The 25360-nt window shown below is 34.5% G+C and overlaps 1 protein-coding gene and 1 non-coding gene across 2 annotated transcripts; one reads left to right on the top strand and one right to left on the bottom strand.

Annotated features, from left to right (window-relative positions):
* Positions 1-708: 708 nt before the first annotated feature.
* LOC129300595 (uncharacterized) lies at positions 709-16076 on the top strand. The gene is given in 7 exon segments (XM_054939168.1): positions 709-1006; positions 10753-12269; positions 12464-13052; positions 13157-13993; positions 14093-14617; positions 14620-14962; positions 15098-16076. Coding segments are annotated over 7 exon segments (5088 nt in total).
* Positions 10974-11080, bottom strand: LOC129300597 (small nucleolar RNA R71). The gene has a single exon (XR_008590797.1). It is a non-coding gene; the product is annotated as a small nucleolar RNA R71 (small nucleolar RNA).
* Positions 16077-25360: the final 9284 nt, after the last annotated feature.

Raw genomic sequence — 25360 nt, forward strand, 5'->3', positions numbered from 1 at the left:
AACAAGTTTAGAGCTTGATTCTTCTCTGATGATAAAATGATGGAAGCAAGAGATGAATTTCTTAGCTTTAAGCAATATCTAGATGAGCATCTCTATGCAGCTTGGGAGAGATATAAGATGTTAATGAAGAAATGCCCTAATCATGGGGTTGACAAATGGGTAGTGATTCAGATTTTCTGTAATCGTCTGAATCTATCTTCTAAGGCCATGGTTGATTCTATCACAAATGGGGGATATCGGAATGTGCCTGTCAATGAAGTTTTTCACCTCTTAGATCAATTATTTGCGAACAATACTCAAAACACGGATAGAAGGAATATATCAATGGTGACTAGTGCTAAAGATGATTCCTCTTCCTAGATTGTATCCATCTTGAATTCAATGAACAAGCATTTTGATATGTTGGAATCTTAAATGCAAAGGGGAAATTCTCATAATGTGCATGTTGTCCAAGCCATTCCAACTGTGTGCAATCAATGCAATGATATTCATATGCCCGATCAATGTCCTCTTTATATGACCACTGAGTCTGTCAACTATATGGGCAAGTTTTAAAACCCTTACAACAACCCTTACTCTCTAACATACAACTCAAGATGGAGGAATCATCCTAATTTTTCATGGAGTCAAGGGAATTCTTCAAATCAATCTTCATCTTTTAATGTTAAGCCAATTCACCCTCTGGGTTTTCAAGCTCCACTAAAGCCAATGTCGGTTAAGGAAGAGGAGTCTAGAATGGAAAAGATGTTAGCGCAAATCTTGAGTAATCAAGAGTCTACAAGAGTTGAAACTAAGGCAAATCTTACTCTTTATGATACTGCGATTAAGAATCTCGAAGTGCAAATGGGGGCTTCACAAATGAATGCTATGTCAAGAAGCAATCTCCCCAGTGACACAATTCTAAATCCTAAAAGGGATGGTAAGGAGGAGTGTAAAGCAATCACTTTGAGAAGTGGGATGCAATTACCTGAAGTTCTTATGCCAAGTGCAAGTGGTGTGAGTAGTGGTACTACTAAGGTGGTTGTTGATAATGAAGTGATTAATAAAGAAATTGTGGTTGAAGAGTGTGACAACTCAAAGAATAATCAAGAAGAGAAAAAGAATGAAGATCAAGCCAAAAGGGTTGGTGATGAGAAAAAGCAACAAGAAGCCAAGCCAAATATGTGCCTCCACCACCTTTTCCTCAAAGGCTTAGGAAGCAACAAGAAGATGGCCAATTCAAAAAGTTTCTTAATATGTTCAAATAATTGCATATCAACATTCCTTTTATGGAAGCTTTGGAGCAAATTCCCAAATATGCTAAGTTCATGAAAGATATTCTCTCTAAAAAGAGAAGGTTCAATGAGTTTGAGACGGTTGCTCTAACCAAGAGTTGTACGGATATCATTAAGCAACTACCTTAAATGTTGAAGGATCCCGGTAGCTTCTCAATTTCCTGTCATATTGGAAATAAGTTTTTGGGTAAGGCATTATGTGATCTTGGTACTAGTATCAATCTTATGCCTCTCTCTATTTTCAATAAATTAAAGTTGGGTGAAGCTAGACTAACAACTGTGAGTTTGCAATTAGCGGATAGAAGCTTGGCTTATCCACGTGGTGTTATTGAAAATGTTCTTGTAAAAGTGGATAAATTCATTTTTTCGGTTCATTTCATTATCCTTAATTGTGAGGTGGATCGTGATATTCCTATTATCTTAGAAAGACCATTCTTGACAACCGTTAGAACCTTGATTGATGTTGAAAAAGGTGAGCTTACTATGAGGGTGGATGATGAGCAAGCCACTTTTAGCATGTACAAGTTGATGAAATCTCCCAATGATCTTGAGTAATGCTTCTTTGTTGATATGCTTGATAAAGTTGCACAAGAAGAATTCAATGAGGTAATTCCTAATGATTTTTTGGAAGCCTTGTTGCTAGGAGCTCAATTAAAGACTCAAGATGGAGAAGAGTGTATAGCTATCATGAATGCATCACCGGTTTATCCTAGAAACCATGTCCAATTTGAATCTCTAGATTTATCTTCTCTTGGTAGACTATCTTTGAAATCCTCTATTGAAGAGCCACCATCTCTTGAGTTGAAGACATTACCTTCTCATCTTTGGTATGTCTATTTGGAAGCTAACAATACTTTGCCAGTGATTATTGCTGTGGACTTGAATGAACAACAAGAAGAGCAACTTATGGAAGTCTTGAAAGCTCACAAGAGAGCTATTGGGTAGACTATTGCTGACATAAAGGGTATTAGCACTTCAATTTACATGCATAAGATTTTCCTTGAAGACAATCATAAAACTTCTGTGGAACATCAAAGACGGTTGAATCCTATTATGAAGGAAGTTATGAACAAAGAGATCTTAAAATGGCTTGAGGCGGGCATTGTCTATCTTATCTCTGACAGCTTTTGGGTGAGCCTAGTTCAATGTGTTCTAAAAAAGGGAGGCATGACTGTAGTGGATAACACCCACAATGAGCTAATTCCTACCCATACTGTTACTGGGTGGAGAGTATGTATGGATTACCAGAAGCTAAATGTGGCTACTAGGAAAGATCACTTTCCTCTTCCCTTTATCGACCAAATGCTTGACAAATTAGCTGGAAGGGAATTCTTTTGCTTCCTTGATGGGTATTCAGGCTATAATCAAATTTCTATAACTCTAGAGGATTAAAAAAATGACATTTACATGTCCTTATGGAACTTTTGCTTTCAAGGGCATGCCTTTTAGGTTATGCAATGTACCGACCACTTTTCAAAAGTGTATGATGGCAATTTTCCCTGATATGATCGAGCAAACTATGGAAGTCTTCATGGATGACTTCACAGTTTTTGAGGATTCATATGATGAGTGCTTGATCAACTTGGCCAATGTGTTGAAAAGATGTGAAGAGACTAACTTGGTCTTGAATTAGGAAAAATGTTACTTCATGGTTAAGAAGGGCATAGTTCTTGGCCATAGAGTCTCCAAAAATGGCTTGGAGATAGATAGAGCTAAAATTTCAGTGATTGAGCAACTTCCTCCACCTACTAATGTTAAGAGTGTGAGAAGTTTTCTTGGCCATGCAGGATTTTATCGCCGCTTCATTAAAGACTTCTCCAAAATAGTCAAGCCTCTTTACACTCTTCTTGAGAAAGATGTTGAATTTAAATTGATGATTCATGCTTGAAAGCATTTGAAGAGTTGAAGAAAAGACTTATGTCTGTGCCTATCATGATGGCTCCTGATTGAAGTTTGCCTTTTATTGTGATGTGTGATGCTAGTGACTTTGCCGTGGGTGCTATGCTCAGGCAAAAGAAAGAAAAAGTACTTCACCTAATTTACTATGCTAGCAGAACACTCGATGATGCTTAAGAAAACTACACCACGGCTAAGAAAGAGCTTCTTGTAGTGGTGTTTACTTTTACCAAGTTTAGATCATATCTTGTGGGTACTAAGGTGATAGTTTACACTGACCATTCAACTTTAAAGTACCTATTCAGCAAGAATGAGTCTAAAGCAAGGTTAATTCAATGGGTACTACTTCTACAAAAATTTAACTTGGAAATTATTGATAGGAAGGGTACTGAGAATCAAGTGGCAGATATCTTTCTAGGTTGAGTACTGATGCCTAACTTAAATCTAATGTTATTATTGATGAAGCTTTTTCTGATGAGCAAATCTTTAAGATTGACAATATTCAAACACCGTGGTATGCAAACATTGTCAACTATCTTATTTGTAGTATCTTGCCCTTTGATTTGAAGTTTCATCAAAAGAAGAAGTTTCTCCATGATGTTAAGTTGTATTTTTGGGAAGAACCATATTTATTTTGCCAATGTTCTGACCAAATGATTAGAAAGTGTGTTCCTGAGTGTGAGCAACAAGAAATTCTAAGATGTTTCCATTCTTCTGACTATGGAGGCCACTTCAAGGTTGATAAGACAGCATCTAAAATCTTGCAAAGTAGTTTCTATTGGCCTTCTTTATTTAAGGGTGCATATGACTTTGTTTTAAAGTGTGATAGGTGCTAAAGGATAGGTAACATCTCTAGAAGGAATAAAATACCACTCAACAACATACTTGAAGTAAAATTATTTGATGTGTGGGGCATAGACTTCATAAGACCATTTCCCATGTCTTTCAACAATCAATATATCCTTGTTACTGTAGACTATGTCTTAAAATAGGTCAAAGCGGCAGCATTTCCCACTAATGATGCTAAAGTGGTGCTCAAATTCTTAAAGAAGCATATTTTCACCTGCTTTAGAGCACCAAGAGCCATTGTGAGTGATGGTGGTACTTATTTTTGCAACAACCAATTTCAATCTCTCTTAAAGAAATATAGTGTCAAGCAAAAAGTTACACTTGCCTACCATCCTCAAACCAACAAGCAAGATAAGATTTCTAATTAGGAAACTAAGAAGATACTTGAGAAGACGGTAGGAGTGGCAAGAAAAGACTGGTCCACCAAACTTGATGATGCACTGTAGGCTTATCGAACGGCTTATAAAACTTATATCGACATGTCTTCATACCGGTTAGTTTTCAGAAAAGCATGTCATCTACCCGTAGAGCTAGAACATGGTGCTTATTGGGCTATTCAAAAGCTCAACTTTGATTTTAAGGCCGTAGGTGAAAAGAGACTTCTCTAACTGAATGAACTTGATGAATTTTGGTTCAATGCCTATGAGAATACTAGGCAATACAAGGAGAAGACAAAAAGATGGCATGACAAAAAAATTTTCTGTAAAGCATTTGAGCCAGGCCAAAAAGTACTCTTGTACAACTCTAGATTGAGATTATTTCCTGGAAAACTCAAGTCTAGATGGTCAGGACCATTCAACGTGGTCCAAGCATTCCCTCATGTTGCTATTGAGCTAGAGAGCAGTGAAGGAGAAAGATTTAAAGTCAATGGACAACGAGTGAAGCATTACTGGGGTGGTGAGGTAGGCCGAGAAGAAATTACCTTACCCTTATCTGATGCCTCTTAAAGAAGAGAAGAGTCAGGCTGAATGACTATAAAACAAGCGCTACTTAGGAGGCAACCCAAGTTCTAAACCTTATCTTTTGATTTTTCTTTTGTAGTTTAGTTGTTTTGGTGAAGTTATGTGTGATCTTGTCTCTTTTATAAGTTAACAAGAAGATATGAAGAAGTATAAGCTTTTGGAGAAGCAAGAAATGTGGCCAAAGAACAAAAGAGCACAAAAGGAGGGAAAATTTCAGGGAAGTCAAGCTATTTAAGTTGTGTGTATGCTTATAAACTTGTCTTGGCAATTATTTTGAGCTTATTGAAGTAAATGCAATTTTTTGTGGTTTGATTTCCATGAAAAATGGTTCTTTTCGGGGATTGATTGCATTTAAATTGAAGGAAAATTGTGTATGGTTGATGAATGATGATTAAAGATTGATTTTGGAGTGAATATAGTGCTTGGAAGAGGTTTTAAGGGGTGAACAAATTAGATTTTTGAAAACAGATTGTTGCAGAAGTTTGCTTTCAATTTAGTTCTGACAAAAGTCACGACTTTGGGCTCATGACTTTAAGATTCCAGAGAAGGTCAAAGTCGTGACTTTTATTTCAAGCTTAAATCCAAAGTCATGACTTTCATCTCCTCTGGACCTGTTTGAAAAAAAAAAATAAAAAAAATATTCTCCCTTTCCTTTCCATTCCAGCATCTGTAACTGGTCTTATATAAAAAAATTGGTTCAGTATTTGAAAAGAATAAAAAAACCCTTAGCTCTCCTCAATATATCTCGCTCGAAACTTTGTCTCTCATCTCTCTCCACTGCCCTCTTTACTATGAATCGAATCTACAGCTCCCTCTACCGTTGTCGGCCTGCATCTGTGTCTATACTCACCTTCACCATCACCTCATACTTCACTTCATTTCCACCAGCACCCATAGCATACAAATCTCTTCTTGTTCTCTTCATCATTCTTCACCGGCAGTCACTATTTACTTCTCATACACTGTGCAGTCGCATCCCTTTCTTCCATTAACCATAATTTTTGTTCTAGCTCCTGTCACAGTTTTTATTTTATCGCCTTTCATCCCTGCTTCTCCTTCCTAAGCTTTAATCCTTGCTCTAGATCTGAATGCCAATGACCTTGAGTAGCTTAAATCTACTGTTCACCGTCGCGCCACAACTGTCACTTCTGTCTCTGCACTGATCTTGTGCAACCTAGTGAAATTTTTCCCTTCAATCTTCATCATCATTATTGCCTTTTATCTCTGTGCACTCTACCGTGTCCTCTCCTATCTCCACCGAATTGTTCAAGATTCAGGAACTTTGAATTTAGTTGTTGCCCAGCTACTGTTATGCTCACTTGTTGTTAAAAAAAAAGAGAACTCATTTCATTTTTAAAGCAAAGCTCTGATTATTGCTTTGGCTGGGTCTAAAATCACTCTTCTTGCCATGCTCTCACTGTTAGAGATTGTATTTTGAGGTACATTATTTTGTTGGTCTACTTTACCTTGCTTGTGTTTAGCTTAAACTCTCTAGCATTAACCTCTACAAGTATGTTTTTGCTACTAGAATTGATTTTGATTGAGCTGAGAACTTATGTGAATGTAATGCTGTTTTGATGATTTTTTATGTTACCTCACTCCTAATTGTGATGTTGAAGTTTAAAACATTATCTTGGAGCTTAAATTTTGTATTTTCTTTATTAGAGAGTTAGTCATGGATAGCTAGTCTTGGCAGTAAAAAGTGAAAACTATTTTGATAAAAATTTCATATTCGCAATGTGATCATTTGGTGTGAATGTTGGTAATATTTTCTTGATTTTGTTGAGAAGATACTTTCCTCTAAATGAAACTCTTATTTTGCAACTTTAAGTCTGCATTGGGAATGAAATGAATGTTATTGCTCAATAAATTCAGGATGCATTTATGAATGGGATTGGATTGAATCTGCTGCTAACTACTCTTTTAGTTTGAATTGAGACCATTGAAATTTTTTTTTTCATTTGGAATTTCAGGATATTTGAAGAACAATTTTTTACTATTTTAATGGTGCTCATTTCTCACCATTTTGAGTTTCTTGTTTTGATGATAATGGAATGATCTAAATTCTAGAATTTTATGCTAGCTGGCTATTTGAGAATTAGGGACTTGTATATGTGAAAATTTTGTTGATGCTCTCTTTGGTAACACATTTTGTTAAGATATTTATTTTCTTGCCTCTGGGTGGCTTGAAGTCTTAACAATGGGATCTAGAAAGTTGTTATGGGTTTAATTTTTAGTTTCAACTATTGTGCAAATTTTTGATTGCATTGTTTGATTGAGAAAATATGTTGGTTTAAATGAAACCTTGATTTTGTCACTTTATATTTGTCCTTGGGGATAAGAATGGATATTATTGGCATACTTATACAAGTTGAATTTACTAAGCATGAATGGGCTATATTTCTTTGGTTGAATGCTCTCATTATTAAACTTGAGCTTATGATTGTGACTTATGCTTAACACTCACTGTTATGCTTCTTAATTCTCGACTTGGCTTTTCTCTTCATAAGTTGCACCCTTACTTCAAATCTGTCATGTGGAAGCTAGACCTTGTTTAAACATGTTATGCAAAGTGCTATTTTGTGCTAGCTTCACTTAATCTTGTCTACTTAAGTTTGAACCTTTATTTTTACTTATGCTGGCTGTTGCTTAATGGTGTTGCATTGAGTACTTTCTTGTAGGAAATGGGCAAGAAAAGTATTCCACTTTCTAAAAAAGCTAAGGTCATTGAAGTTGGTGAAAGTTTTAAGGGATCGAGATGGGATAAAACCCGATTTGCCACTACTGCGATTCAAGATTATTTTGAGCAAAATTTGAAGGAGAGAAAAATAGTTCAAGAAAGACCTTTCCCTTTGAGATGGTCTGAACAATTTTACAATGATTTATATGATGTTTATCATGCTACTAGCCTCATCCGTGAACAGAGCCATGCCTCTCAGTTGCTTGTGGAAGCTTACTATGCCTATGCTGCTTGCAAGGATACCTTGCAATGTAAGGTACGGGGCAAATAGGTAGAGATCACTAAGGACACATTTTGAAAGGTGTACAACCTTTCTCCCATAGAAGAGTGCCAATATACCATTTACAAGAATGATAGAACTCAATTGCCATTTGATGATGTAGTCCGAGTGCTATACCTTCCTGACAAAAATATTTGGCAACATGACACCCATAGCAATCCCAAGAGTATTCTACACTGTAATCTGAACAGGACAACTCATATATGGTAGCACTTCTTGGCATCTAATGTGATCCCAATGACTCATATGAGTGATGTGACTGTTGATCAAGCTGCCCTGTTATATACCTTGATGATAAGGCAACCTATTGACTTTCCAAAAATCATGTTTGAGTACATGCACAAGTTGCCTAGAAGCAGATATTGCAAGCAGGCATTTGGGTTCCCACACTTGATTACTCAAGTGTGCTTAGAGAAGAAGGTTCCCACTTTTTGAAGGATCTCATGCTCCCTCCTTTACTAAAGTTCAATTATAGAGAAATTTGATGTGCTGAAGGACCAAGAGGGGTACCAGATCAAGCAGCAGATGGTCGAAGGCATATTAATCTACCTCATGCTGAGCCTACACTAAGCAACCTCATAGCACTTATCCAGAATATGCATGAGGGCCTCCAAAGCCAGCTGGATCGAATTGACTTTAGGCTCCATCACATTGAGCTATTCTTGCATCAAATATTTCAGATGTTGGCCAAGACTCAGACACTCACACTGACTAACTTCACCCTTCTTTACTTCACTGCCTTTTATTTCTATTTTTAATTCTAATTAGCTGTTGATTAGTTGTTTTTGGGTAAATATGGTTATCCATGATCTTTTGATATCCTTTATGCAGGCTAACTTTGATCTTTTTGTAGCTAATATATGATACCTTGACTAATCTCTTTGATAAATGATAATTTTATATATTTTTATTCTTTTAATTTAGACTTTTAAATATTTATTTAAGGCTAATTGAGTTTAATTAGATATTATTTGATTTTATTAGCTAATATTCAGTTTTGGAATTTTAACTAACTAAATCTTTGATTTTAAAATATAAATAATATCTTTAATATTTTTGCACAGGTGCTATTTAATTTTATTTTATTTGTGCAGATTTTCTAGATTCAATTTGAAAGATATTGATGAAGAATATTTTGGATAAGAAGAATATGGGCATGCTTGGAGATCAAATCAAGAATCAAATCTTTAAAATTTTATTTGAATTTATTTTGGATTATTTAGTGTAATTTTTAATTAGGGTTATTTAAGGTAGTTTTATCTTTTTAATAAACTATTAGTTTTTATTATAAAAGAAAGAAAGAGAGACGCAGGGGAGAGGGTCCACTTTTCATATATATATATATATATATGAATAGATGGGGGACACAGGGAGGAAGCACGATCTGGGAAAAAAAACGAAAGAAGGGAAACAGAGCAGCGATCGCCATTCGTCTTTCCTTCCTCCAATTTCTTGGGTGATGGCTTCTCAATTTTTCATTTCATGTTGTTTGATTTTTAATTCTATGGAGAGCTAATTTTTATTTTGTGTGATCAATCACAAACCATGATCCTAAATTTTAATCAGAGTCTTTAATATTCAGGGAAGATTTTATTTTAGCTTTATTCCAATTTTCTCTTCTCTCTCCTCAAAATTTTATGCTTTAATTACTATTACTGATTAGAGTAGCTTTATTGCATAATTTTTGAGTTATAAATTTTATCTGAGGTTTTAATTGCTATAATCGATTGATATAGCATTGTAAGAGTAATTTGGCTTGGCTTGGGTGATTATCCATGCTTTGTTTTTGGTGTGGCTATAAAACAATTGTTAGGTTGTGGGTTAAGGGAGATTTCAATTAATCTATAACTTAACTTCTTGTTTAATTCTTGAATGATAATTTGAGAAATATATAATGAAACCAGAATAATAAAGTTGAATAAAATTAATTTATTTTGTGGACGAGGAAGGTTAAATTTAGGTGATTGGGTTGTGATTGATTGCGCTGCTTATTCTCGGTAATTTTCTTAGTTGAATTTCCTCTATTTATTTATTTATAATTTAGTTTTTAATTTCATCAAAAAAAACCCCCCCATTATTTACCTTTTCATAATCATAATTTAAATAGTTACTCTATTGACTCTTAGGGAGACGACCTAGGTTGCACTTTACTGCAAAATCTAGTTTTTATTAATTTTGGTGCTATTCGACAGTAGTGTCAAAATTTTGGCGCCGTTGCCGGGGAGTCAAAGGTGTTAACTTTTTGAGTTTGGTTATTAGTTTTTTTTTTCTTTCTCATTATTTTTATTTTTTTTATTTTTTTTCTCTAGTATTTTTTTATTTTTTTCAAGATTTATTATTATTTTTTGTCTTTACTTGTTTTAGGTGTTTTTCATTGTTTTTCCAATTTATTAGTGCATGACAAGATCTTTACAAGATAAATTAATTGATTTGAACTCTGAGATTGAGAGAACTTGTCGTACTAACCGTAAGAATCAAAAGCACCGTAAAATTAGGGATAGTGTGATCTCTGAAATTTTGTCTGAATTGATTGATAGCATTATTAGTGATTCTAAATCTGACTTAGACTCTACAGTTAAATTGAAAAACATGGCTAAAATAATAATGGTAATAGGACAATTAAAGAATTAGCTGCGCCTAATGCACACTATCAAAATTTGTGCATTCAATATCCTAATTTAGATGCAAATGCTAGTTTTGAATTGAAATCTGGTTTAGTACATTTGCTACCTAAATTTCATGGTCTTGCAGGAGAGGACCCGAATAGGCACTTGAAGGAATTTCATATTGTGTGCTCCACCATGAAGCCTCAAGGAGTTTTAGAAGAACAAATCAAATTGAGGGCTTTTCCTTTTTCATTGGATGGAGTGGCAAAAGATTGGTTATATTACTTGCAACCAGGTGCCATTACCTCTTGGGATCAAATGACACAGTTATTCTTAGAAAAATTCTTCCCTGCCTCTCGCACAGCAACAATTAAAAAGGATATTTGTGGGATTCGTCAGATGACTGGGGAGACATTTCATGAATATTGGGAGAGATTTAAGAAATTATGTGCCAGCTGCCCTCACCATCAAATACCTGATCAGCAGCTGGTTCAACATTTTTATGAAGGTCTCTTACCAACAGATAGGTGGTTTGTTGATGCCGCAGCTGGTGTTGCTTTGGTAGAACTTACTCCAACTGATGCCATGAATCTCATTTCTAAGATGGCACAAAATTCTCAACAATTTGGGACACGAGCTAACCAAGCAGTTAAGGGGGTGAATGAGATTCCAACACCACAATATGATCCTAAATTTGAGAACAAGATGGAGGAGGTCTCTAGCATGGTTCGGCACATTGCCTTAACACAACAAAAATTAATGAATTCACCAGCAGTGCCAACTTTTCCACAGGCGTATCCCTCACAGACGTGTGCACAACCTCAATTTTATAATCCTCAGCAAGCTACCACATCTTCTGCTTTAGTTGGGCCTCTATGTGGCATCTGTTTTTTGGCCACACACACTACTGATCAATGCCCACAGTTGGATGATAGAGTTGAGAATTGTGCTGGGATTTTTCCAACTAGACCTATGCAACAGGGCCAAAAATATGATCCTTTCTCTAACACTTATAATCCAGGGTGGAGAGATCACCCTAATTTCAGATATGGAGGAAGCCAACAACAACAATATAATGCTACAGGTCAAAATTCACAGCCTATGCAACCAATGAGGCAATCTACTCCTATTTCAGGGTCTAAAAATGATGGACCAAGTCTAGAAGAGTTAATGAAGCAAATGGCAACTAATAACATTCAATTTCAACAACGCACTGAGACAGTAATCCAAAAATTGGAGAATCAAATTGGGCAGTTGTCCACCTCCGTTAATGAATTGAAGAGTCAAGGTTCTGGAAAGTTGCCTTCTCAAACAGTTGTAAATCCTAATTGTAGTAATGTTAGTGCTATCACTCTTAGAAGTGGAAAGGAGCTTCCAGAGCCCTCCACAACATCTATCAAGAATAAGTCGGCTGCAGCAACACAAGTCACACTTGAGGAGGCTAATGAAGAAAAGGAACCAAGAAAGATCCTTCCATTTCCAAATAGGGAGACTCAAAGCAAGAAGTTAAAGGAAGCTGAATTGGAGAAAGAAGTGCTTGATGTTTTCAAGAAGGTTGAAGTCAATATTCCCCTTTTGGAGGCAGTAAAGCAAATTCCTAAATATGCAAAGTTCTTGAAAGACCTATGCACGAACAAGAGAAGATTTAAAGCTAACGAGAAGGTCAATCTAGGAAGAAGTGTATCAGCTTTATTTCATGAGGAATGCAATGCCAACCCCCTATGCCCTTAAAATGCAAAGATCCAGGGAGTTTCACTATACCCTGTACTATAGGAAATTTAGAATTTTCTAACGCTTTGATTGATCTTGGTGCAGCGATAAATGTTATGCCCAAGTCTCTATTTTCTTCTTTGCAGGGTTGTGAGATGAAGCCAGCCGGGATTATTGTCCAATTAGCAGACAGGAGACTTGCCTATCCTAATGGTATGCTTGAAGACATTCTAGTTAAGGTAAAAGATTTAGTCTTTCCTGCTGATTTTTATATTTTGGATATGGGTAAAGATGATAGTCATGGGCCACCACCACTGATTTTGGGTAGGCCATTTCTTAAGACAGCTAATACTATCATTAATGTTAAAGATAGTACTCTTTCCATGGAATTTGCAGGACGTGTTGTTCAATTTAATCTTTTAGAGGCTATGAAACATCCTATAGAGGATCATTCTGTTATTAATGTGAGCATGCTTGATATGTTAATTGATGATACATATGATGAGCTTTACAATGAGATGGTTTCTAGTTCTCTTGAGATTGTTGATTTAGATAGCAATACACATTGTTCTGACTCTATTATTTATGAAGATTCTTCTGACTGTTCTGGTTCTGATGATATTGTTGAGTTATTCAAATCCATGCATGATATTGGCATTGAAACTTCTAGTGACTCTGATATGATTGCTTCTGACTCTGAAAGAACTATAGACTTTGCTATCAACTCTATGTCATGTAATTCTATTAATAATGATAATTCTAGTATTCTAGAACAAGATACTGCTGCTTCTTTTGATGGAATGCAGGTTTGTGGAGTTGATGAGCTAACTATCGACAAGCTAGTTCTATTCAGCAGCCACCTATACTTGAATTGAAAGATCTACCAGAACATTTGAAATATGCATTCTTAGATGAAGGTAAGAAATTACCGATTATTATAGCAAAGGATTCTGATCCTTGCCAAGAGGTAAAATTGTTAGAGGTACTGAGAAAGCACAAGAAAGCTATAGGATGGACACTAGCTGACATTCCAGGCATCAGTCCAGATATATGCATGCATAGGATCTTAATGGAAGACGGTGCAAAGCCATGTAGGCAACCTCAAAGGAGGCTTAACCCACTTATCATTGATGTGGTCAAAAAGGAGGTAACAAAACTTCTTTCTGCAGGTATCATTTACCCTATTTCTGACAGCCAGTGGGTGAGTCCAGTACAGGTAGTGCCAAAGAAGAGCGGGATCACAGTTGTAAAGAATGAAAAGAACGAGTTGATTCCTATGAGAGTGCAAAATAGCTGGAGGATGTGCATCGACTACAGGAAGCTAAATGATGCAACCAGGAAGGATCACTTCCCTTTACCTTTTATTGATCAAATGCTAGAGAAATTAGCAGGCAAATCTCACTACTGTTTTCTAGATGGTTTTTCAGGTTATTTTCAGATTTGCATAGCTCCAGAGGACCAAGAGAAGACAACATTCACATGTCCATTTGGCACATTTGCTTATAGGAGGATGCCATTTGGATTATGCAATGCCCCAGCCACATTCCAGAGATGCATGATGAGTATTTTTGCAGATTTGCTAGACTATTGCATAGAGGTTTTTATGGATGATTTTACTGTATATGGAGATTCATTTGATGAGTGTCTAGTAAATTTAGATAAAGTACTTGAGCGATGTATTGAGAAAAATCTTGTATTAAACTTTGAAAAGTGTCATTTCATGGTTAGACAAGGTATTGTATTGGGTCATGTTGTTTCTGAGAGGGGGATAGAAGTTGATAAGGCTAAGGTAGATGTGATTACTTCTTTACCTTATCCTACTAGTGTTAGAGAGGTCCGTTCTTTCCTTGGACATGCAGGATTTTACAGGAGGTTTATACAGGATTTTAGCAAGATAGCCTTACCACTCTCAAGATTGCTGCAGAAAGATGTGGATTTCAAATTTGATAAAACTTGTGAGCAAGCATTTGATGAGTTAAAGAAGAGATTGACCACTCCACCAATCATTCAACCGCCAAATTGGGATTTACCTTTTGAATTATTATGTGATGCTTCTAATTATGCTCTTGGCGCAGTACTTTCACAAAAAGTTGATAAGAAATCACATGTCATAGCTTATGCTTCCAGAACTTTAGATGCAGCCCAAGCCAACTATACTACCACTGAAAAGGAGCTTTTAGCTATTGTTTTTGCATTAGATAAGTTTAGATCATATCTTTTGAATGCAAAAGTTGTTGTGTTTTCTGATCATGCAGCATTAAAGTATCTCTTAAGGAAGCCAAATGCAAAGCCACGATTAGTCAATGGATGCTCTTGCTACAGGAGTTTAACTTAGAGATAAAGGATAAGAGTGGAGCTGAGAATTCTGTCGCAGACCATTTGAGTCGCATTGAATCTCCTATGGTTCCTTCTATTCCTATTGATGATAATTTTCCTGATGAATGCTTATATGCTATGCATGATGTTACTCCTTGGTATGCTGACTTAGTTAATTACTTAGCTGCCTCTGCATTGCCTGTGCATTTAAAGAAACATCAATTAGATAAGTTCAAGAGGGAAGCTAGATATTACATATGGGATGATCCATACCTTTGGCGCATATGTAGTGACCAGATTATTAGGAGATGTATTCCTGACATTGAGTTTGAATCCATATTGCATTTTTGTCACACACTTGCTTGTGGAGGACACTTTGGTCCACAACGCACTGCTAGAAAGGTTCTTGATTCTGGATTGTACTGGCCTACTCTATTTCGTGATGCATATACATTTTGTAAGCATTGTGCTAGATGTCAGCATACAGGAAATATCTCCCGTAGAAATGAGATGCCTCAACAACCTTTACTTTTCTGTGAAATATTTGATGTATGGGGTATTGATTTCATGGGACCTTTTCCTGTTTCATTTGGATTTGCTTACATTTTACTAGCTGTGGATTATGTTTCTAAGTGGGTGGAAGCTAAAGCCACCAGAACTGATGACTCTATTGCTGTTGTAGATTTTGTTAGATCACATATCTTTTGCAGGTTTGGTATTCCAAAGGCCATTATCAGTGACCAAGGGACCCATTTTCGTAATCGGAGCATGCAGAGTTTATTGGGTAAGTATGGGGTCGTGCATAAGATGGCTACCCCTTATCACCCCCAAACTAATGGGCAAGCTGAAGTCTCGAATCGAGAGATAAAGCAGATTCTTGAAAAAACAGTGCAACCTAATAGGAAAGACTGGAGTAAGAGACTTGATGATGCATTGTGGGCATACAGAACTGCCTACAAGACTCCAATCGGAATGTCTCCTTATCGGCTTGTTTTTGGGAAAGCTTGTCACTTACCTGTGGAGATTGAGCATAAAGCTTATTGGGCAGTAAAGCAGTGCAATATGGATTTAACTAAAGCAGGAGCCCAAAGAAAATATCAATTGCAAGAGCTTGAAGAATTTCGCTTGGAAGCATATGAAAATTCAAGAATCTACAAGGAAAAGACCAAGTTAATACATGATAAGCTGATAGTTAGAAAAGAGTTCAAGGTGGGACAAAAAGTGTTACTCTATAATGCCAGATTGAAACTTATGCCAGGAAAACTTCGTTCTAGATGGGAAGGTCCTTTTATAGTTACTAAAGTGTTTTCTTATGGTGGAGTAGAGATTATGGCAGAATCTACTGGAGCAAAGTTTAAAGTTAACGGGCATCGGTTAAAGCATTTTTATGATGGATTTGAGACACACATTGTGGAGGAGTCTTCCCTCCAAGATAACACTTAATCGATCAGGTTGTATCATTTCTCTTCACTTTTAATTTACATTTTCCTATACATCTTTCGAACTATGTTCTACATTGAGGACATTGTAGATTTTAAGTGTGGGGGGAGGTTTTTTGCTGTTTCTAATTTTTTTTCTTGTTTTCATTTTTTTTATTTTTGTGTTCTTGTTTTCAAAAAAAAAATAAAAAAAAATAATTTGTGCGAAGTTGCAAATTTAAGACAATTTTAGTTTGAATGCATTTGAGCATGATAAGTAATTGATCTTATGTTTAGAATTTAAGTTAAGTGGCATGAGTTTGGTTTCAATGAATTAATGTGATAGCCTTTAGCTTGTAAAGATTTGAGCCTAATATTATTCTCTTTTTGTGTGTATTCTGCTATCACTACTCCCACTCTAGAACTTGTCTTGATTCTTAGTTGAGACTATAATTGCATATGCTTTGCATGAAGATGATTTAGGCATTCTTTTTTTAGCCTACTTAGCCAAATAGCCATCCCATGCAATTTATCCCTTGTTAGCCCCTTTGAGCCTAAACCTTTTCTTTAAAATTTTAGCCAATTGAAAACATAACCTATAAAAATATTTTTCTTTCATTCTTCTCACCCCACTTTAGGTGATGAAAAGTGTATTATAATATTTGTTGGAATGAAAGAATATGCTTGAAGAGAGATTTGGGTTATTTTGAAAAAAAAAACGAGAGAAAAAAAAAAGCAAAGAAAGAAAGAAGAAAAGAAAAGAAAAGAAAAGAAAAGAAGAGCATAAAAGTCATAACGCAAAAAAAAAGGTGCATGAAGCAAAGGAAAGGAAAACAAAATAAAGAGAGAAAAATAAACCCAAATCAATTTATTTTGTTTCTTTCATTCTATATATTTCGTTTCAAATATACTTTTCATTATCCTAAAGTTTATTAACCTTCATTTTCCTATATCATACCTTTACCTAAGCCCCATTACAACCTAAACTAAAGTCCTATTGATTCTTACATTGCATATGACATAAATAGTGGAGACCTAGATGATAAACAAGCCTATGGTAGTGAGGTTTTAATAGGGGAACTTGAGTGAAACACTTACCTATATACATTTGAGAGTTGAGAGTTAAACACTTGACCTTTGTGAGGGGCTATTGCTTAATTTATTCTTACCAAATGAAATTGCCATGATACTTGTTATTCTCAATATAAGAGATATTGATTAAAGTGTTAAAATGTTGAAGAGCTATAATTATTTCTTATTCTTTGTTGCTTCCACAGTTCTTTTCTTGAATTTTGAGATTTAAGTTTTGCCCAGGAGTGCAAAAGTCTAAGTGTGGGGGAATTGATAAATGATAATTTTATATATTTTTATTCTTTTAATTTAGACTTTTAAATATTTATTTAAGGCTAATTGAGTTTAATTAGATATTATTTGATTTTATTAGCTAATATTCAGTTTTGGAATTTTAACTAACTAAATCTTTGATTTTAAAATATAAATAATATCTTTAATATTTTTGCACAGGTGCTATTTAATTTTATTTTATTTGTGCAGATTTTCTAGATTCAATTTGAAAGATATTGATGAAGAATATTTTGGATAAGAAGAATATGGGCATGCTTGGAGATCAAATCAAGAATCAAATCTTTAAAATTTTATTTGAATTTATTTTGGATTATTTAGTGTAATTTTTAATTAGGGTCCAGTCTACTTTATATATAATATATATATATATATATAATAGATGATGGGGACGGAGAGGAAGCACGATCTGGGAAAAAAAACGAAAGAAGGGAAACAGAGCAGCGATCGCCATTCGTCTTTCCTTCTTCCAATTTCTTGGGTGATGGCTTCTCAATTTTTCATTTCATGTTGTTTGATTTTTAATTCTATGGAGAGCTAATTTTTTTTTGGTGTGATCAATCACAAACCATGATCCTAAATTTTAATCAGAGTCTTTAATATTCAGGAAGATTTTATTTTAGCTTTATTCCAATTTTCTCTTCTTCTCTCTACCTCTAAATTTTATGCTTTAATTACTATTACTGATTAGAGTAGCTTTATTGCATAATTTTTGAGTTATAAATTTTATCTGAGGTTTTAATTGCTATAATCGATTGATATAGCATTGTAAGAGTAATTTGGCTTGGCTTGGGTGATTATCCATGCTTTGTTTTGGTGTGGCTATAAAACAATTGTTAGGTTGTGGGTTAAAGGAGATTTCAATTCTATAACTTAACTTCTTGTTTAATTCTTGAATGATAATTTGAGAAATATATAATGAAACCAGAATAATAAAGTTGAATAAAATTAATTTATTTTGTGGACGAGGAAGGTTAAATTTAGGTGATTGGGTTGTGATTGATTGCGCTGCTTGTTCCGGTAATTTTCTTAATTGAATTTCCTCTATTTATTTATTTATAATTTAGTTTTTAATTTCATCAAAAAAAACCCCCCATTATTTACCTTTTCATAATCATAATTTAAATAGTTACTCTATTGACTCTTAGGGAGACGACCTAGGTTGCACTTTACTGCAAAATCTAGTTTTTATTAATTTTGGTGCTATTCGACAGTAGTGTCAACTCTTGCAACAAATTACTTACTCTATATAACTGATGTACATGTTGGTGTAGTTAGTTTTGTATTTTAGGCTGCCTGTGGATAGATCTCAATTATACTGTTACAGGTTTCTAAAATTTTTTTGTGCTCTCAGTGCACCTTCTTTTTGGTTGTTAAGTTGTATGAGAGAGGGCCCTTATTTTAAACCTTTTTGACAGTTGGAACACTATTCAATTTAAGTTTGGGGGGTAAAGGTATCATTTTTGTTGATTTAACATGAACTTCAAATTTTGAAACTTAGCTATTTACTATTCCTCTTTTCTGAAAATTAAGCTAGATTGAGAAATTATTTGTTGAACAGAATGCATGATCCAATGATAGAATGTTGCTTAAACTGTATGTTTTATAGGAAGTTGTGATCAATATTTTGGAAGCTAGATTTGTAGGGTTTAAAGCATGCTTTCTAGTAATTTGTGAAATTTTCTTTTGCACTTTTAAATCAGACAATGATTTGAATGTCTCTATTAGGAATTTTTTTGTGGCAAGTTTATGTGCATTTTCTTTCTCGATTGAGAACTCTAGAAACTATCTTGAAATCTCTTGAGGCATTTTAATCCTTTTGCATGATATTAAAATAATGATTTGGGCATTCTTTCAAATGCGTTTGACCCTTTCAAGCCTACTTATTACTCATTTCCACTTGAACCCCCTTTTGAGCCTGGAATTGAAAATCTTATGTATTTTCTTTTTGACTTACATTAGACCCTAGCCTTTACAACTTGAAAAACCATGAACTACCTTACTCTTAAGGTAAGTGATTAAAAAAAATGTGTGTACTAGTAGGGAAGATTGGTTTAGTTATTCAAGGAGGTGTTGTTGTTTTAAATTTGGGTGTAAGGAATGGCAATGAACGTTTGGATTCTACTAATTGTGCTCCTAAAAAAAGTATAAAAAAATAGAAATATACATGAAAAAAAAATTGCAATGAAAAAAAAAAGAAGAGTTTCAATATCAATAAATTTGGAGTACAAGGAATGGTATTTGAGATAAGTTTGGGGGAAAGTATTTGCTAGCAAGGATGGAATGGTTTGCTTCTCATTGTCATTTATCTCAAGTTCTTTGAATTCCATTTATCCTTCATTTCAATAAGCCCAAAACCTTTGGCCACGCTACAAGCTTACAAGTTCCCATTGATTTTGAATTATGTGAAGTGATCTTTTTAGTGGAAGAGAAAGAAGTTTTGGCATATGAAGTCTTGATATTGAGCTTGTTCCATGCATATTGAGTTGTTACATTTTAACTTGATAGTTTTGGGAAAATCATTCTCGGGTCACACACACACAACACATTTCTAAATTATTGGAAAGTATGATCTTAATCTGTGACTTGGACATTCTTTTTATATTTCATTGCTATCCTCTTTAACATATATTTGGAATAACTAGTAAGGATATTTTCATGCATGCTTAGAAGATGATAATTAGTCAATCTAGTTGTTTTATTACTTGTTTTACTCAAGGACGAGTAAAAATCTAAGTTTGGGGGTGTGTTAACCTCTAGAAGTTCATGTTATTTCATCACATTTCCTTAGATTCTAATTTTAGTCCCTGCATCTTAGTAACCTCACCCTCAAAATCTTTAACACTATGCTTAAGTGCTTCATATGCTCTTCCTCATCAACGGAGTAGATCAAAATGTCATCTATACAGACTACTATAAATTTGTCTAAGTAGGGCCTAAAGATTCAATTCATATAATCTGTGAAGATAGCTAGTGCATTAGTTTTATCCCAAAAGGTGAAATGACCTTCATCATTAACCCTAAAATAGCTCACTTAACTAATATTTTTTAAGAAAGAATCCACCATGGCTTTAACGTTGAAAACAATTATCATGTGACAACAAAAACTAGGATCCTAAAGAGTCATTAAAGATTAAAAGAAATACTTCTCTAAAGTCATATATTGAAAATATGTGGAAACATGAAAGTTTAAACATAGCATCGAGAAAGGAACAAAAAGGACAAAACAATCACTTTTGAAGACTGTGTTGGCTTGCCACACCTAAGGATGCCTTTACCACAATGTTAACCTCTAGAAGTTCATGTTATTTCATGACATTTTCCTTGAGATTCTAATCTATTTTGTTCAATTGTATATGTTTTTATTGCCTAAATTAAGAAAATGTGCATTTTGTTTTGGGCTTGTGTTCTTGGCTTTAATTTGATATTTTAGCCTAATTCATGTTTTTTGATTGACGTTTTGATTAGAAGCATTTCTGGAGCTTTGTGGATGTTTTTGGAAGGCTTTTGGATGAAGAAATCAACAGCAAAATGAATGATTTTTGTTAGCTGTAAAAATAGACAAAAAAACTACCAAAGTCATCCCAAAGTCATGACTTTCTTTCGTGACTTTCATCGTTGTCAGAAAAACACTGTGTTTTATTTATCAGAAATTAGTTGGCTAGGACACATATAAGCTAAAAGCTTGACCCAAAACGGATTCTTGAGACTTTTAGATACACTTGGAGCTTGGTTGTGCTAGGGTTTTGGGCATTGAAAGAGTTGGGATCAAGAGATTGAAGCTTTGAAGACATTTGGAGCTTTTCTTCTTTGGTTTTTTCTATTCTTCTTCTTCCCTTTCCTATCTTGTAATCTGAAATGGGTCCACTTATTTTGTATATTTGTAGCTTGAGGATAATTATGAGTGGCTAGACCCTTTGTTCTAGGATTATATGGAACCCTAGTATGGATTAACACATGTTCCTCCTCTCTTGTTGTGATTAATGATATATATGTGTTTATTTTACTCTTTCCTTAATGCTTCTAAGTGATTGGCCACCATTTAGATGTTGGGTTCACTTAATTGATGCTTGAGAGGGCTAGGTTGAGTGTAGAACTTGAGTAAAGGTTGTGTAAGAACTTGATATTTGCATGTTAAATGGATGGTTTTGCTAGTAAGATAGAGATATAATTGCTAGCCTTGCATAGCCACATTAGGGTTGGTGTTTTAAAATTGAGTTTTATGAATTGTAACAAGAGATTGAGTAATTAATTTAACTAAACACTTGTTCATGACTTGAGAGAGTTTGTCTAAGTATTTTTAGAACCCTAGGTTAGCACTTATTTTCATTAAAAGCATTTATGAGAGGAGGTGATTTTTGGTGTTATGAAATGCAAAGGGGATAAATAATCCTAGGTCCTAAATTGTGTTTGAAGTTTGTGAATCACTCACTTTCTTTTTTTTTTTAGTATTAGTCATTTGCAAAATCATTTTTACCTAACTATGTGTAGCTTAACTTGATCGAATTTGCTTAGTCTTTTGCTTGATTATTGTTTTTGAACAAATCCTCGAGGGAATGATACTTTACTTTCATTATATTATTTGCTACAACCCGTGCACTTATGGTGAACAACAACATAAACTAATTGCAAATGACCCCTCACAGCAGCATAAAGCACAATGGCCAATAGTGTTAGTGAACCTTGCATTATTAGCACAGTGATGATAGCATACAAAGAGAAATTTACATATCCCATATTTAAATATTCGGACCTCCAATGAAGGTAATTCAAGCATCCATGCACTTAAATAAATCATTTCATTACTGGTGGCCCTTGCAAACCTAGTCCGATGCTAACCAAGGATCTCGAGCCACTACGTGCCATCAAGAGCAATTAAGCCCTATGCACATACATGTGTCTCACCTCCAAACTTAACTCATTAATGCATGCCAAATATGAAACATAGTATATTTATTACACAAATCAACTTTATTACACTTAGGGACATCGTAAATCCAAATCTTTCTCTATAGTTCAATAAACCTCTAAAGCATTTCCTCATGCATGTAAAGCAATATTGCTTGATCTAGTGAATTTCCTATGTTGGCAAATATGCATACTACCTTGCACGAGTTAGACTGAAAACATCATATGAATTCCTCTGCCCTTGCCCACAATGGCACTTTTCCTTTTTTGCCTACGAACACTTAAAAGGTTCATAATTACAAAGAGTGGAGATTATGAGAATCTTAGGAACCTAAACATAGGCAATCATAAGTAAACATAGATCAAATTAAAGAATGTACAAACTTAAACATAGAATCAAATAAAGAATGTACAAACTTATGTGACAATTTAAATCACCTTAACAACATATATTATCCATAATAGCAATTTACATATATACATTTGCTTCATATATACCATCTTAGGAAAACATTTTAAGGTGCAATAGTGATTCTAGTATGAACAAATTATCAATTAACCAAATTCTTCATGTACTTAGGAAATGCTTTATGTTCAATGCTACTACATTATGTCCCTCCTTATTATAATCTAAGTGAACTCATGGGCTAATGATTCATATAGGACTAACCCCCATGATAGATTACCCTTTTACTTCAATTATGAGGGGTCATCTGGCCAAAGTTTCCTTCCTCACTCTCAAACCACGAGCTCCCTTTAATCAAATTTTAGGGTGTTAGAAGTCGTTAAACCCACACCATCCAATATAGGATCAATGACACTAAACTTCATATTTGACCTATGCCACACTCGTAGGCTGTTAGTAATACTAAGAACATTATTAATAAAGATGCCAACCACTGTGTGCAAATTCAATGGATTCCAGACCACTTGGATTTATTATTCTAGCCTTTAGCTACTCTAGAATGAACTCCTACCCATCATGATCATGTAAGTTCAACTCAACATATGTAATTCAACTCATGCATATCATGGTGAGTTAACATTCTTTTTATCTACATACTTGCATGTAACCACATCACATATAACTACTAATTACTTAGTGACAACATATTCATAGCCAAACCAAGTCTACAATCCATATCTCATATCACTTAGTATTGGACACACACTAATCATCAAATATTCAATCATTATTGTAACATTCCTAGAAAATTAACCCCTAACTAGCTAAGTTAGTTAAATAGTTAATAAGTAAATTAAAGTGGTGTGTAGTTACAAAGAGCTAATGAATGTTTTAGGTTGTAGTTTTAGTTGTAAAATTGAGTCCAAAGAGGAGTTGGGACACCCAGACCTCAAAAAGAAGAATACCATGGAGAAGTGGTTCTGTGCCAAATGTCGTGGCATATGCATAAGATGCTACAGCTCACAAGTCATAGAAATACAAAGAAGAGTTCTTTGTACCATATGTTACGGTGCATATGGCATACGTTGTGACACATGGTCTATTCTGATAGTAAAAAGAGCAACAATTAGTGCGAAAAAAAGAGAGAGAATAAGAAAGAAATAAAGAAAGAACAAAGAAGGAGATGGAGCTTTGCTAGGGCATAATAGATTTGAAGACTTGGGAGTGATTTAGAGCTATTTAATACCTTAGGTAAGTTCTCTAAGCTTCAAACTCTCTTCCTCTTTCATTTTCTCTAGTGTTGAAGCTAGGGCTTGCTTGGGAAGTTGATTTTTGAACCTTTGAGGTTTTGGGTCCTAACCCTTTGACTTAAATAGAGTTAATGTTAGTTATTTAGACTAATTAAACCTCATATTTTATACATTTACAAGTATTGGGTGGTTGGAGGCCATAAATGGTCAAAAATGGCATTTAATAAGGTGGTTGAAGAGTTAAATTCCATTAATGGTAGTTTGATAGATCATTTATGACATAGGAGTTAAAAGGAGTTAATAACTCTATGGGTATGTTTATATGTGAAAGATTGAGAATTGGGGTGCTTCAAAGTACTAAATTAATACGTGTAATCTCATTAGTGATATTAATAATGATTGGTATGATTAATTGTACATAAATATTTCTTGGCACCATTCAAGCTCAATAAGAGCTTCGGAAAGTAATTGTTTTAAGGGGTAAATTTTTTACCTTTCAAATGAGGGAGGGAATTTGGTTTATGCCTTGCTTGTTAGTTGATTATAGTTGTTTAGAAAAATATCATTTTTAGAAGTATGACTGTGCTTATGAAACTATATTTGATGCAGGGTGTGGTGGTAGCATGATAAAATTTTATATGATATGTTTGAGAATGGAATTTGATGTTTAATGTGATAATCTAAAAGAATGAACATGATTATGTGTATATGTGAAAGAAAAGTAATTTTTAAAGGAAATTAGCATAATTGTTATGGGTGAATATATGTGGTAAGGTGATGATATTTTGAAAATAAAAGAGTATTGCCATTGTGCTTGTATGTTAATAAAGACATGTGTGGTTGCTATAAGATACCTTAATGTGTGAGATGATTTATGCTATATTGAGCATAGTGGTTGAGAAATTGTATGCCATGCCTATGTTATTTTAAGTCCACATGCAGGAGCATGTTTTGAAAATAGGCATGCTATATGTACGAGCATGGGATTCATTTTCATGATTATATAATGTGGGAGTTCACCTAGGGAGAGGAGTAGAGATTTGAAATTCATATGATATGGCTACTATTTAGAGCTTGATGGCTTGCTATGTATTTTATTGTCCCACCTATTCTATGAGGGTTTGTCCCACTTATTTAATGAGGAACTCGAACCTAACTAGTCTCCACTTGTTCATGAGGAAGCTAGTTTAAGTACACGACGCCTTATGGTTGTTAGGATTGAGAAAAATAGTGATCCATAAGTGAGTGTAATAGTTTTAGCCAGGCAACTTCTCAAAAGTGAAAGAATTAGGTAGCCTAATCAACTATTTATGAAATCCCACTAAATGATCAACGATTTTATATCGGAGGAACCAAAATGGTATATGGATGGCATTGACCATA

Source organism: Prosopis cineraria, unplaced genomic scaffold (genome assembly GCF_029017545.1).
Source record: "Prosopis cineraria cultivar Desert tree isolate PC_DT_omini unplaced genomic scaffold, ASM2901754v1 PC1668, whole genome shotgun sequence".
Taxonomy (NCBI): domain Eukaryota; kingdom Viridiplantae; phylum Streptophyta; class Magnoliopsida; order Fabales; family Fabaceae; genus Prosopis; species Prosopis cineraria.